The sequence below is a fragment of the Chrysochloris asiatica genome, unplaced genomic scaffold, assembly GCF_000296735.1.
Source record: "Chrysochloris asiatica unplaced genomic scaffold, ChrAsi1.0 scaffold00389, whole genome shotgun sequence".
Taxonomy (NCBI): domain Eukaryota; kingdom Metazoa; phylum Chordata; class Mammalia; order Afrosoricida; family Chrysochloridae; genus Chrysochloris; species Chrysochloris asiatica.
In genome coordinates this window covers 953,562-967,673 of record NW_006408907.1, presented here as the reverse complement: position 1 = coordinate 967,673, position 14,112 = coordinate 953,562, and the positions used below count along the sequence as shown (strand labels likewise).

The window sequence follows — 14,112 nt, the reverse complement described above, 5'->3', positions numbered from 1 at the left end:
CACTTTATCTCATTTCTGGACATGTGCAGATATGGTCGTCTGCTTCTGTTTTTTGGGTATCTTCAAGGGTTATCTGTGGCCTTAATACTCAGATGGGTATGTATTTTTTATGCTTTCTGATCGCCTCCAGGTAGATGTGATCAGGCAATGGGCTTCCCTTTTCACTCTTCTTCTTGAGAAATTTCAAGATGCCAATGTTGGTCGTTTTGACGTAACTTAGGATTTAATTTTTGGCTTATTTCCTTTTTTGTCTGCTTGTCCCACTCCACAATCCCCGTTCAGGCATTTTTTCTAGTTGTAAACAGTTCAGGGCCTACTGTGGCCATTTGGTTTTAATTGGAAACTGTCTCTTTAAAATTCAAGGAGTTCTGTGAGCATGCGTAGTAGAACCCTCTGAGTGTGGGGCTGGGGTGCCCACTAGCTCAGGCACCCCTATAATCTTTCAAATGGAGGTGCACAGAATGCAATGGACCAATGTACAGCTACCAAAAGAAAAGAATGTCCACATCTTTATCTCTGTGGTTCTGCCAGGCGTCTGTGGCTGCTCCAATCCTTTCCCAGCTTGGTCTCACCCAAGATGGCGGCTCCTCGAGCAGCTGCGTGTCTCAAATTAGAAAGCAATGGATTTCTTGCTTCTGCCACAAATTTCCCTCAGTTGTAAGCCTTCCAACCTTCTAAATATTCCTTTATATGTGGTTCAGAGTTCTGGGACCATCCCCTGATCCTGCTTGGTCAGATATTCTGTGTTATTGCTGGCGGAGCTCCTCACTGCACTTCTACCCGATCCAACATCTTGTTTGTTCCCCTCCAGTTGAGAATTTTTATAACTATATTCACGAGGGATATTGGTCTATAGTTTTATTTTCTTGTAGTGTCTCCATCTAGCTTTGGTATTAGAGTGATGTTGCGCTCATAAAATGAGTCAGAAAGTACTCCTTCCTTTTCTATTTTTGATAGTTTGAGATGGGTTGGTATTCAATCTTTTCATGGCTGATAGAATTCCACAGTGAAACCATCTGGATAAGGTATTTTCTTTTCTGGAACATTTTTTACTATAGGTGTCCCTTGTTTTACTGTACTTTATTGCGCTTTTCAAGTATTACGTGGGTTATCTTTTGTTGCTGTTTTATACAAATTGAAAACTTCTTGTAATCCTGCATTGAACAAGTCTATCAGTGACATTTTTGAAACAGCATGTGTTTACTTCATGTTTCTATGTCACATTTTGATAATCCTCACAGTATTTCAAATTTTTCGTAATGCTATTGCATGCTTAAAAGACTATGTTGTTGTTGTTAAGTGCTATCGAGTCAGTCCTGACCCATAGCGACCCTGTATAGGGTTTCCATTGAGTGGCTGGTGAGCTTGAACTGCTGACCTTGCAGTTCACATAGTGTAAACACAAGTTTTATATGTACTTGGGAAACAAAACATTTTTATGGCTTGCTTTATTATAATTTTTGCTTTATTGTGATGGTTTAGAACCAAACCTGCAATATCTCTGAAATATGCTTATAATTTCATTTCAGTTTCTTCTCTTGAGGTTTTCTATTTCTTCTTGAGACGATTTAGGTGTTTTGTGTGTTTCTAGGAGGTTTCCAATTCTTTTAGGTTTGTAAGTATAATGTTTTCATAGTATTTTCTCATAATCCTTTTTATATCTATAAGGTTAGTAGTAAGGGGTGCTAGTGGCATAGTAGGCTAAGTATTGGTTTGCTAACCATGAGGTCAGCAGTTCGAATCCACAAACCACTCCAAGGGAGAAAGATGAGGCTTTCTGATTCCATAAAAATTTACAGCCTCAGAAACTCTACACAGGATTGCTATGAGTCAGAACAGACTCAGTGGTTCCCAACAACAACAAATGTCAATAATAGTGTCTTTACTCTTATTTCTAATCATAGCTGGTATCTTCTCTTTTTATCCTTGTCAGTTCATATTAAGGTTTTTTCAAAGAATCAACTTTTGGTTTCACTGATTCTATTGTTTTTCTATTCTCTATACTCATTTATCATTAATAAGAAAAGATCAGATGAGTTGTGGGATGACATCAAGGACCTCATCATGCATGAAGAAAGAAAAAGGTTATTAAAAATACAGGAAGGAAAAGACCAAAATGGTGTCAGAAGAGACTCTGAAACTTACTCTTTTTTTTTTTTTTAAACTTATTCTTGAATGTAGAGTAGCTAAACAATGGAAGAAGTGAAAAGAACTGAACAGAAGATTTCAAAAGGCAGCTCGAGAAGATAAAGTATTATGATCATACATGCAAAGACCTACAGTGACAAAGCCAAAACACAAGAACACTCAGCATTTCTCAACATGTAGAAGCTGAAGAAAAACTTGAAGCCTCAAATTGCAATATTGAAGGATTTTATGGGCAAGATACACTACCCATCTGTCAGTTTTTCATTCTGTGGGGGATTGTATGTAGCTGTGATGCTGGAAGCTTTGCCACCAATATTTAAAATACTAGCAGGGTCACCCATGTGGATAGGTTTCAACAGAGCTTCCAGATTTATACAGAGTATGAAGAAGGAGAGGCAGACCATTTCTGAAGGGTTAGCCTTTGTAAACCTTATGAATAGCAGCAGAACATTAATATTGTGCCAGAAGATTACCCTCTCAGGTTGGAATGCACGAAGTATGAATCTAAGAAAAATGGAAGTCATCCATAATTAAATTAGGAGACCTTACAGCAAGATGGCAGACTAAGCAAACACATTATACAGACCATCTACCACAAAGATTTGGTAGACCAAATAAAACAGTCACAGAGGACAATTTTGGAACCCTGAGCTTCAGTGGAAAGGCTAGAGACGTGAATTGAATATCTACTGGGAAGAGAAATTGAGAAGGGGTGGTTAAAGAAAGAGACTGATTGACAAACGACTGCTGGCCAGACATGAAGGATTCGAAAAAGTCCTGGTGTGGTGCTGCAGGATAATGCACTGGACTGCAAGGTCAATTTGAACTGCAAGGTCAGTGGTTCAAACTCATCGGTGGTTCCTCAAAAACTCTATACAGGGTTGCTGTGAATCAGAACAGACTCAATGGCACTTCACAACAACAACAATGTGGGGAAAATATTAAATGACTCAGGAAGCATCAAAAGAAAACGGAAGGAATACACAGAACCATTATACCAAAAAGAATTGGTCAATGTTCAATCATTCAAGAGGTAATATATGATCAAGAACCAATGGTATTGAAGGAAGAAGTCCAAGGTGCATTGAAGGCATTGGCATAAAACAAGACTCTAGGAAATGATGGAATACAAATTGAAGTATTTCAACAAACTGAGGCAGCACTGGAGGCGCTCACTTGTCTATGCTAAGAGATTTGGAAGGCAGTTACATGGCCATCTGATTGGAAGATATCCATATTTGTGCCCATTTCAAAGAAAGATGATCCAACAAAATTTGGAAATCATTAGACAATATGAATAATATCACATGCAAATTAAATTTTGCTGAAGGTAATTATTAAAATGTTGCAGCAGTACATACACAGTGAACTGCCAGAAATTCAAGCTGGATTCAGAAGAGGATGTAGAACAAGGGATATCATTACAGACATCCGTTGGATCTTACCTGAAAGCAGAGAACACCAGAAAGATGTTTACTCTTGCTTTATTGACTATGCAAAGGCATTCACCTGTGTGAACCATAACAAACTCTGGATAACATTGAGATGAATGAGTATTCCAGAACACGTAATTGTCCTCATGAGGAACCTGTACATAGACTAAGAGGCAGTCATTCAAACAGAACAAGAGGATACTGAATGATTCAAAATCAGGAACAATATACATCAGGGTTGTATCCTTTTACCATACTTATTCAGTCTGTGCTGTTGTTAAGTGCCATCCAGTTGGTTCCAACTCATAGGGATCCTATATAGAGTTTCCAAGGAGCAGCTGGTGGGTTTGAACTGAATTGCATTAGGCAAATCTGCTGTAAAAGACCTCTTTAAAGTATTAAAGAGAAAAGATGTCATTTTGAGGATGAAGGTGAACCTGATCCAAGCCATGGTATACTCAATAATCTCATATGCATGTGATAGTTGCACAATGAATAAGGAAGATCGTAGAAGAAACCATGTATTTGAATTATGGCATTGGAGAAGCATATTGAAAGTACCATGAATTGCCAGAAAAAAACAACAAACCTGTCTTGAAAGAAGTACAGTCAGGATGCTCCTTCAAAATGAGGATGTCAAGACTTTGTCTCTCATACTTCGGATATATTATAAAGATGGACCAGTCCCTGGAGAAGGACATCATGCTTGGTAAAATGGAGGGTCAATGAAAAAGAGGAAGACCCTCAATGAGATGAATGGACACAGTGAAAGCAAAAAATGGGCCCAAACAAAACAACAATTTTGAGGATGGTGCAGGACTGGGCAGTATTTTGTTCTGCTATACATAGGACCACTATAAGTTGGAAGTGACTCAATGGCACCTAACAATAACAACAATGGGCAAAATAGTGAATGACTCAAAAAACATCAAAAGAAAATTAAAGGAATACACAGTCACTATACCAAAAAGAATTAATCCACATCAATCATTTCAATTCAACATCAGAAACCAATGGTCAATCATTCAAATTCAAAAGAGCAACGTATTCCTAAGGACTAAGTTGAGAAAGGATGAGAAGGTGGGTGAAATGCAAATAAGGAACCCCAGGGAGGAAGGTGGATAAGTGTTGTTGCATGAAGGGGATTGTAATTATTGAGATGAGCAAAGTATATGATTTGTTGAATGTAAAGCTGATGATCTTGTCTGTAAACCGTCACTCAATTCATGATAAAAAGTTTTAAAAAAAAAAGAAAGAAATGATACTAAAGGAAGTTGTTCAAGCTACACTAAAGGCATTGGTGAAAAAGAAGATTCTAGGAATGGAGTCCTGGTGTGGCACTGTGGGTTAATGCACTGGACTGCAAAGTCAGTTTGAATCGCAAGGTCCATGGTTCAAGTTCACCAGCCGCAATTCAGAAACCCTATATAGGGTTGCTATGGGTCAGAACTGACTTGATGGCACTTAACAACAACAACGACAGGAACTGATAGAAAACCAATTGAGACGCTTCAACAAATGGATGCAACATTGGAAGCACTCACTTGCTTATACCAAGAAATTGTCAAGCAATTGGAAAAGATCCATATTTGTGGATATTCCAAAGAAAGATGATCTAATAGAATGTAAAAATTTTCATACAATATCATTAATATCACACACAAGCAAAATTTTGCTGAAAAAGACCTAAAAAATGCTTGCAGTAACACATCATCAGGGAACTGCCAGAAAATTCAAGCTGGATTTAGAAAAGGACATAAAATTAGGGTATATTGCTGATATCAAGATCCATATCTTGGCTGAAAGCAGAGAATAGAATTCCAGAAAGAGGTTTACCTGTATTTTATTGACTATGTAAAGGCATTAAACTATATGGATTCTAACAAATTAAGGAGAATATTGCAAATCATGGGAATTTCAGAGCATTTAATTGTGCTCATGAGGAACCTGTACATAGACCAACAAGCAGTAGTTCAAACAGAAAACAGGGATACTGTGTGACTTAAAATAAGAAAAGGTGTGCATCAGAGTTGTATCCTTTCACCATACAAATCAAGAAGCTGAGCTGTATGAAGAAGAATGTGGCATCAGGACTGGAGAAAGATTCATTAACAGTCTGTTATGCTGATGACACAACTTTGTTTTCTGAAAGTGAAGAGGACTTGAAGCAATTACTGATGAAGATCAAACACTATAGCCTTCAACATGGATTACATCTCAACATAAAAAATAACAAAAAATTGTCACTACAAGACCAAAAAGGAACATCATGATAAATGGAAAAAATAATTTAATTGTCAAGGATTTCATTTTACTTGGATCTACAATCAATGCCTATGAGAGCAGCAGTCAGGAAATCAAACGACATATTATATTGAGCCAAATCTGAGCAAACTATGGGCAAAATATTGAATGATGTAGAAAGCATCAAAAGAAGATGGAAGGAATACACAGATTCATGGAACCAAAAATAAATAGTCAATGTTCAACTATTTCAAGAAGTAGTATATGATCAAGAGCCAATTGTACTGAAGGAAGAAGTTCAAGTTGCACTGAAGGCATTGGCAAAGAACAAGGATCCAGAAATTGATAGAATATCAATCGAAATCTTTCTACAAACTGATGCAGCATTGGAAGTACTCATTCATCTATATCAATGATATTGAAAAACATCATTAATATCATATGCAAGTAAAATTTGGCTGAAGATAACTAAAAAATGGCTGCAACAGTATATTGACAGGGAACTGCCAGAGGTTCAATCCAAATTCAGACAAGGACATGGATGGAGAGATACCATTACTGATGTCAGATGGATCTTGGATATTTACCTATGCTTTATTGACTATGCAAAGGCTTTTGACTGTGTGGATCATGACAAATTATGGACAACATTGCAAAGAATGGTTATTCCAGAACACTTAATTGTGCCCAAGAAGAACCTGTACAAAGACCAAGAGGCAGTCATTTAAACAGAACAAGGGGACACTGAATGGTTTAAAATCAGGAAAGTTGTATGCCAGGGTTATATTCTTTCACCATACATATTCAATCTGTATGCTGAGCAGACAATCTTAGAAGCTGAATTATATGAAGAACGTGGTATCAGGATTGGAGGAACACTCATTAACAACCTGCGATATGCAGATGCTATAACCTTGCTTGCTGAAAGTGAAGAGTACTTAAAATACTTACTGATGAAGATAAAAAAAACACACCCAGGGAAGCAGTGAGGCCTGAAATGAAGACAGAGAGGACAACATGAAGAGATGGAGTGCCTGGGGAGTTGAAACCCAGAGAGGGAAAGGGGCTGTGTGCTGAGGATCGTGGGGCGGGAGGGGGGGGCATGCAAGGTATACCCTTCCGCTGGGGGATGATGCATGGACGGGATGGTAGCTAAGGCAATGAAACAATATAGGATGGAATGAATGTAAGACTAATGTTCCCCCATGCAAACTATCACTCAATACACAATAAAACATTTAAAAAGAAAGAAAGAAAAAAAAACCCCACAGCCTTCAGTATGGATTGCACCTCAATATAAAGAAAGCAAACATCACCACTGATGATAAATAACACCATGATAAATTGAGAAAAGATTAAATTTGTCAAAAACTTCATTTTGCTTGAATTCACTATCAACATTTATAGAAATAGCAGTCAAGGAATCAAAATGCATATTGCTTTAGGCAAATCTGTTGCACAAGACCTCTTTAAAGTGTTCAAGAACAAAAATGTCAGTTTGAAGATTAAGGTAGGCCTGACTCAAGCCATAATATTTTCAACGGCTTCATATGCATATGAAAGTTGGACAGCGAATAAGGAAGATTGTAGAATAATTGATGCATTTGAGTTATGGGGTTGGAAAAGAATATTCAAAGTACCAGGAACTGCTCAAGCAAGTAAATCTGTGTTAGAAGAAGTACAGCCAGAATGCTCTTTAGACGCCAGGATGGCAAGACTTCATTTCTCACACTTCAGACATGTTATCAGGAGGGACCAATAACTGGAGAAGGACATCATGCTTGGTAAAGTGAAGGGTCAGTAAAAAAGAGGGAGAACCCCAACAAAATGGATTGTCACAGTGGCAGCAGCAATGTGTTCAAACGTAGCAATTGTGAGGATGGCACAGGACTGGGTATTGTTTGGTTCTGTTGTGCATAGGGTTGCTGAGTTGGAACTGACTTGACAGCACCTAACAACAATCTGAGCAAAAGACCTTTTGAAAGTGGTAAAAGGCAAAGATGTAACTTTGAGGACCAAGGTTTGCCTCACACAAGTCATGGTATGTTCAATCACCTTCTATGAAATCTGGACAATGAATAAGGAAGACCAAAGAATTGTTGCATTTGAGTTATGATGTTGGTGAAGAATATCAAATGTACCATGGAGGGCCAGAAGAACAAACCAAATCTACCTTGGAAGATGTACAACCAGAGTGTTCCTTAGAAATAAGGATGACAAGATTTCATCTTACATACTTTTGACTGGTCATGGGTAGACACTAAGCTTGGTTAAGTAGAGGATCAGTGAAAAAGAGGAAGACCCTCAATGAGATGGATAAACACAGTGGCTGCAATAATGGGCTCAAACATAGGAACAATTGTGAGGAAGGCAAAGGACCGGCCAGTGTTTCATTCTGTTGTACATAGGGTCAGAATTAACTTAATGGCACTTAACAATCTTGTGCTGGATTGATATGTAAATGCTTAGGTTGCTGAATCTATCCAGGATATATAGTATCTTTACCACATTTCTAGATGGCAACACTGAAAGGAGGGTAAATGTTGCATAATATATCCAGCATCCACATCTGATAATGCAGACTTGAGTGTATCTAAAGTACAACTAGAATGGCTTCTCATCTGTGTAACCTGCATCAAAATTATCTGATAAATTTCAGCTGAGAAAACTTGGAGTTATGGTGGGCAGGCACACAACAGCTGACCTCAAATACTGGAGGAGGGATTAACTACACTTTGCAGGGCTCTAGTTCTAGTACTGTTCGATGGAAACTATAAGACAGGTTTAGACAAAGTGTAAGTAACATGTCACTTGAAGGGGATGAGTGACTATTGGACAATGGTTTTGGCCAACACAGTCATTTCCAAGAGTTAAGTCCTCTGGCTATACTAAGCCCATGATTAAGCTACATCACTGACATTTGATTAGAGTTGATCTACCTACAGTTTTGCTTGTGGAAGTTTATGGCAAAGCATTTCTGATTCCTATAGCCTCAGTGGTTATTTGTTATGTAAATCTGTGTGGTCAGATATTATTTGAGGTTACAAATAGTATGGAGTACATACCTTTTGTTTAAGTAGGAAAAATATGTATATTAATAAACCACTCTGGATGGTTATATACTCAAATGTTACCACTTATAATTAGTGAGATTATGAGTTTTCTTTTTTAGAAAATAATCTTGAAGTGATAAGAAACATGTCTATTTATGTGTACTCCTTATACTAACCATGAATACCAAAAAAATGCTTTGTTTATAAGACTATAATTTCTGTTCAGTATTAAGAACCAAGCCATTAATAGGTATTAGATATCTATGTTTATGGTCAATATAATGAGGTGCTCAGCATAGTACAAGTCCCTCCTGCCCCATTCCCCATCCAACCTTAGAGCCACAGTGACCCTTTCCCTTAAGTTGAAAAATGCACTGCAGGGGGCAAGAGAACCCAGCTTGGTTTGTATCCCTTGTTTACCTCGAGCATATCACTTCAGACCCTGAGTTTTCATTTCTTCATCTCTGAGAGAAAGGGGTTTGGTACGCTTCCAAGTTTCTCTAACTCTGATTCCAACTCCAGAGAAAAAGCATCTAGGATTCCCAAGGCAGAACTCCCTACACAAGACAGAGCAGAGTATTTCCCAGGTGAATAACCTGCTAAAGCAGCTTTCTTGCAACCATTTTGTTTGGCTGAAAATAGCATCCTTACATATTTTCATTTCTTAGAAGACCACCAAGAATAAACCACAGGAGTCTCAAGATCATGATTATATTTATTATTTTACTGCTACATTAGACATTAAAATAAACTGTGAAAATCAGAAAAAGCATGCAACTTCATGAAGGTTATAGAGAAAGTGGCTTTTCCTATAGGGAGGGCAAAGACTACACTCACAAAGATCTTCAATGGTGAGATCATTGATAAGCATCTGCCATGTGGAATTAAACACACCAATGGGAAGTTTTAAAACAAAATTAATGGAGCACTGACTACCTCTGCCCTCTTAGCCAGAGAGTATGGATGAGAAGACATTAGAAGACGCCTAAAATCTCTACAAACACTTAGGCTTTCCAAAATCAAGCCTATAAAATCAAGATACACAAGCAATGTTGAAATTTGCTCTTGAGAGGAGATCGCCATTTTACGATGTTTGAACACATTCTTTCTCCTGCTGGATAGCTGGGGGGAAAAAACAACAATAATATATTAAGAGGGTATTTTCCTAAGATTAAATATAGTTTCTTCCAAAAAAGCTCATTGCCAAGCCATAGAAGGCTGTCATACATGTTTTAAGGTTACAACAAGGTACTTGATCACAAATTCTCAGTGGGTGTGCACACAGCGGGTGTTGTTAAACATCTGAACATTCATTAGACTCTACATCAACTGTTTTTTTTTAATTTTCTTTTTCCATTTGAAAAGTAGATTTCTGCTATTGCTAATATTTTATTCCCATAGATTATTCTGAAACTGAGGAACAATTGAAGTATTTTCTTCAATTTCTCAATCACTACTACATTTAAGAAAATAATTTTATTATTATAAATAATAATAATTTTAAATCTTAAATAATGTGTTTTTGTTAAGTGCTGCTGTGTAGGTTCTGACTCAGTCTGGGAGTTTTGAGTGTCCCCAAGAGCTAAACTTGTTCTTCTGCCTTTTGTTGTCATCTGGTAGAGGAGACTAAAACCTCAGAGTTTGTCTAGTTCTTTAGGGATGAGATCAAGGACCCAAACTGTTAGACATAAGTGGACAAAACTCGTATTTTCTTAGTACTATGTCCACTATTATTTCAAGATTGGTTTCAATGTATTGTTGTCATTGTTAAGTACCATCGAGTTGGTTCTGACTCATAGTGACCCTATGAGTCATAGTATAGGGTTTCTGAAAAGTGGCTGGTAGGTTTGAACCACTGACCTTGTAGCTCAAACTGACCCTGTGGACCAGTACATTATCCTGTAGTTCCATACCAGGACTCCATGTAGACTTTTCAATGTAGGTTTTAGTAATTTTCTAACAAGAAACTAGTTTTTTATTTCCCCATTACTATCATGTGAGAATCACTTATATAACCCAAGTAAGAAGACAAGTATTTGATTATTTTTCAACTGCTCCATTAAATACAATGGTACGCTATTGCTTGCTTTGTGGTAAAGTTTACTTAGAAGAATTTATTTACTAAGCTTATCAACCTTTACCATGGTTTATTCCCATGACTTACTTTCCTTCGATGGGAGAGTATTTTTTTCTTCAGTATTAGTTTTCTTCAGTTTTGACTTGTCAAACTTCTCTACTTCAGATAAATCTGGCTTATCACTCATTTTGCCTAGAACAACAGCAATAAACATTTAAAAAAAACTTAACTGGCAGATTATGATTAGAGCCCACTTATCATCAGAGACAACTATTACTCCAGCCTCTTAGTATCAATGTGTAATTTACCTGATGATTTCCAATAAGAAAACCACAACAAATCTTAGACAAGTCATGTCTTTATTAGAATATTTTCAATTCCACATTACTACTCTACTTCTAATAGGCTGTAAGTGCCTTTTGGATCAAGATGCACTAGAAACCAGAAGCCAATATGTCTGACTCTTAAAATCACAGCAAAGGTAAAATGGAGGTGATAGAAGCATAAGAGCAGACAGAGATAGAAGAAAAAATGAGGACTGAGTTTAACCAGTACATGATTTAATAACAGGAGATTGCAGTATTTGAGCACCTTTGTTTTCTATTCATTTTTCTTTATTTTTTCACTTGGGGATACAGAGCCACACACAAAAAACATGGACTAAGTTGTACTAGTTTCTTTCCATTTCACCTGCTCAAAGATTGTAGATTTATGAAGCTACAGTAAAACAGTAAGAAAGGGATGAGATTTAATCTGATCATAACGTCTCACAACATCTCCTGGTGGCACTGGTTTGTAAACGCTGTAAGAAAAGGGCAGCTAATAAGATTCAAGACACGAGCAGAATGGGATAAACCAAATGGAGTTCAATCTTATTTCACTGTTTTTTCTCCGCAAAGAAAAGGGCAAGGAGATAAGGCACTGAATATGGTGGAATGTCTGGTACCCTGGGAACACTGGAGTTTGTTCAGAAGAGACAATAGGAAACTCCAGAAACTGGAAAGCAGAGCTCTCCTGCGAGTGTCTGGCCCCACCCAGGTAGGGGAAGGCATGTCTAGAGCCTAGAGTAGAATGGAGAGGCCCCCAATCAGCCAAAAGTCCCGAATATGCCTCCATCCAGTCAAGGTCACCAGCAAACCTCTTTTGCCCAAATGCCAACCTCCAAAACTGAGAATATTAATACATAAGTAATTAGAAAGCGGGGTACCTAGTTACTCTGGAGCGGCCCTTCCAGTAGCCTGGGACCAGTATCACCCAACTACTAAGTCCCATCCTGCCCAACGTCGGAGGGCGGGGAGACTTAGAATAGCGGGCAGAAGACAAAGGCACTGACTCGCCCAGCGGCTCAGACACTAAACGCCAGCCCCAACCCCGGCCCCTCCAATTTCCTAAGGCCCCAACACCCCGACCAGCCATCTCCCAACCCTCACCCCCAGACCCCCTTCAGTGTCCCACGACCTCAGGGCCCCAACAGGCCGCTCATTCTCACCTAAAGGCTTGAAGATCCGTTTAAGGCCAACCCTTGGACTGATACTGCCTCTGACTCTGGGCTAGGTTAGCATTCCCGCGCAGAACCCTGCAATTATAAGCTGGTAGCGGCCCCGCCCAAGTTTCCTATGATTGGTCGAGGGATCACGGCGCCTCCCGCCCCTCCCTCTGTTTTAGTTTAGCGGACTGCTACTTAGGACTTCATCTCCAGTAACAGTGTCTGCTGGAGTCATAGCAAACTCCTCCTTTCCAGATCCGCTCCAGCCTCTGATTGGCCAAGAGATAGCTGGCTCACTTCCCCCTACCCCCTCTTTAGTTCTGAGGGTCCATTTTGCCTTCATCCTAAAGATGTTCTCATTAAGAGAAAGTCCTGGTGTGGCGCTGCAGGACAGTGCGCTGGACCGCAAGGTCAGCTTGAACTTCAAGGTCAGGGGTTCAAACCCACCAGCTGCTCCTCAGAAACCCTATACAGGATCGCTGTGGGTCGGAACCTACTCAATGGTACTTAACAACAATAAATAAGGAAGGATCCCTGGTGGCGTATTGGGTAATATGACTCAATCATACACAGCAGCAGTAGCACAGCAGCAGTAGCACAATAAATAAGACGCCTTGCCCAGTTAGCTTGAAACGTCTGTGAATTCCGACAACAAAACTAAATCAGACTAAATAAGACGCCTTGCCCAGTTAGCTTGAAACACCTGTGAACTCCAACATCCAAACTGAATCAGACTAAATCAGGCTCTCTGGGTTTTTATAAGCATAGGGGTGTGATGACAAAACAATGATTTGGAAGCGTTTGTTTTGATGGTTGTCCAGGTCTTGGGGAAAGCGTGTTCGTGGTGAATGTGGGTGGTTCAGGTTCATTCCTTCCACAGCTGGACATTTCTATGGCAGTGGGCTCTTCCATGAAAAAGTCATTTTCCATTTTCTCAGCAAGTGAACATGATAACAATTGTTTGTTGTTGAGTGCTATCGAGTCTGTTCTGACTCATAGAGACCCTATATAGGGTTTCCAAGGAGTGGCTGGTGGGTTTGAACCTCCAACTTTGAGGTTACAACCGACCTTTCTGTTCAATACTTATCCTACAGTGCCACACCAAGACTCCGTGATAACCATTAGTTTCAGATAATCAGGAAAATCTGCAGGGCTTTGTCTTTATATCCCCAAGTCCTAGTATTTTGCTTGGATCACAGTTGTTGTTGTTGTTGTTAGGTGCCAATGAGTCAACAACAACTCATAGCGATCCTATGCACAGCAGAACGAAACAATGTCCGATCCTGGGCCAACCTCACTACTGTTGCCATGCTTGAGTCCATAGATGCTGCCACCTGGCCAATCTATCTCGTTGGGGGTCTTCCTCTTTTTCTTCGACCGTCCATCTTACCAATCATGATATCCTTCTCCACAATATGTCCAAAGTATGAGAGACGAAGTTGGGTCATCTTGGCCTCTAAGGAGCACTCTGGCTGCAATTCTTTCAAAACAGGTCTATTGGTTCTTTTGGAAGCCCTTTTAATATTATCCTCCAACACCATAATTCAAATGCATCAATTCTTCTACGATCTTCCTTATTCATTGTCAGGACTTTGAATCCATATGAGGTTATTGAAAATACCATGGCTTGAGTCAGGAGCACCTTAGTCCTCAAGCTGACATCTTTGCTCT

The 14,112-nt window shown here is 39.0% G+C and overlaps 1 protein-coding gene across 1 annotated transcript; it reads right to left on the bottom strand.

The window, feature by feature from the left end:
• Positions 1-9,962: 9,962 nt before the first annotated feature.
• LOC102833635 (thymosin beta-15A-like) lies at positions 9,963-11,142 on the bottom strand. Its single transcript, XM_006876522.1, has 2 exons — positions 11,043-11,142; positions 9,963-10,000 (listed from the first exon to the last, which is right to left on the bottom strand). Exons 1-2 carry the CDS (start codon positions 11,140-11,142, stop codon positions 9,963-9,965), a joined length of 138 nt encoding a protein of 45 aa, XP_006876584.1.
• Positions 11,143-14,112: the final 2,970 nt, after the last annotated feature.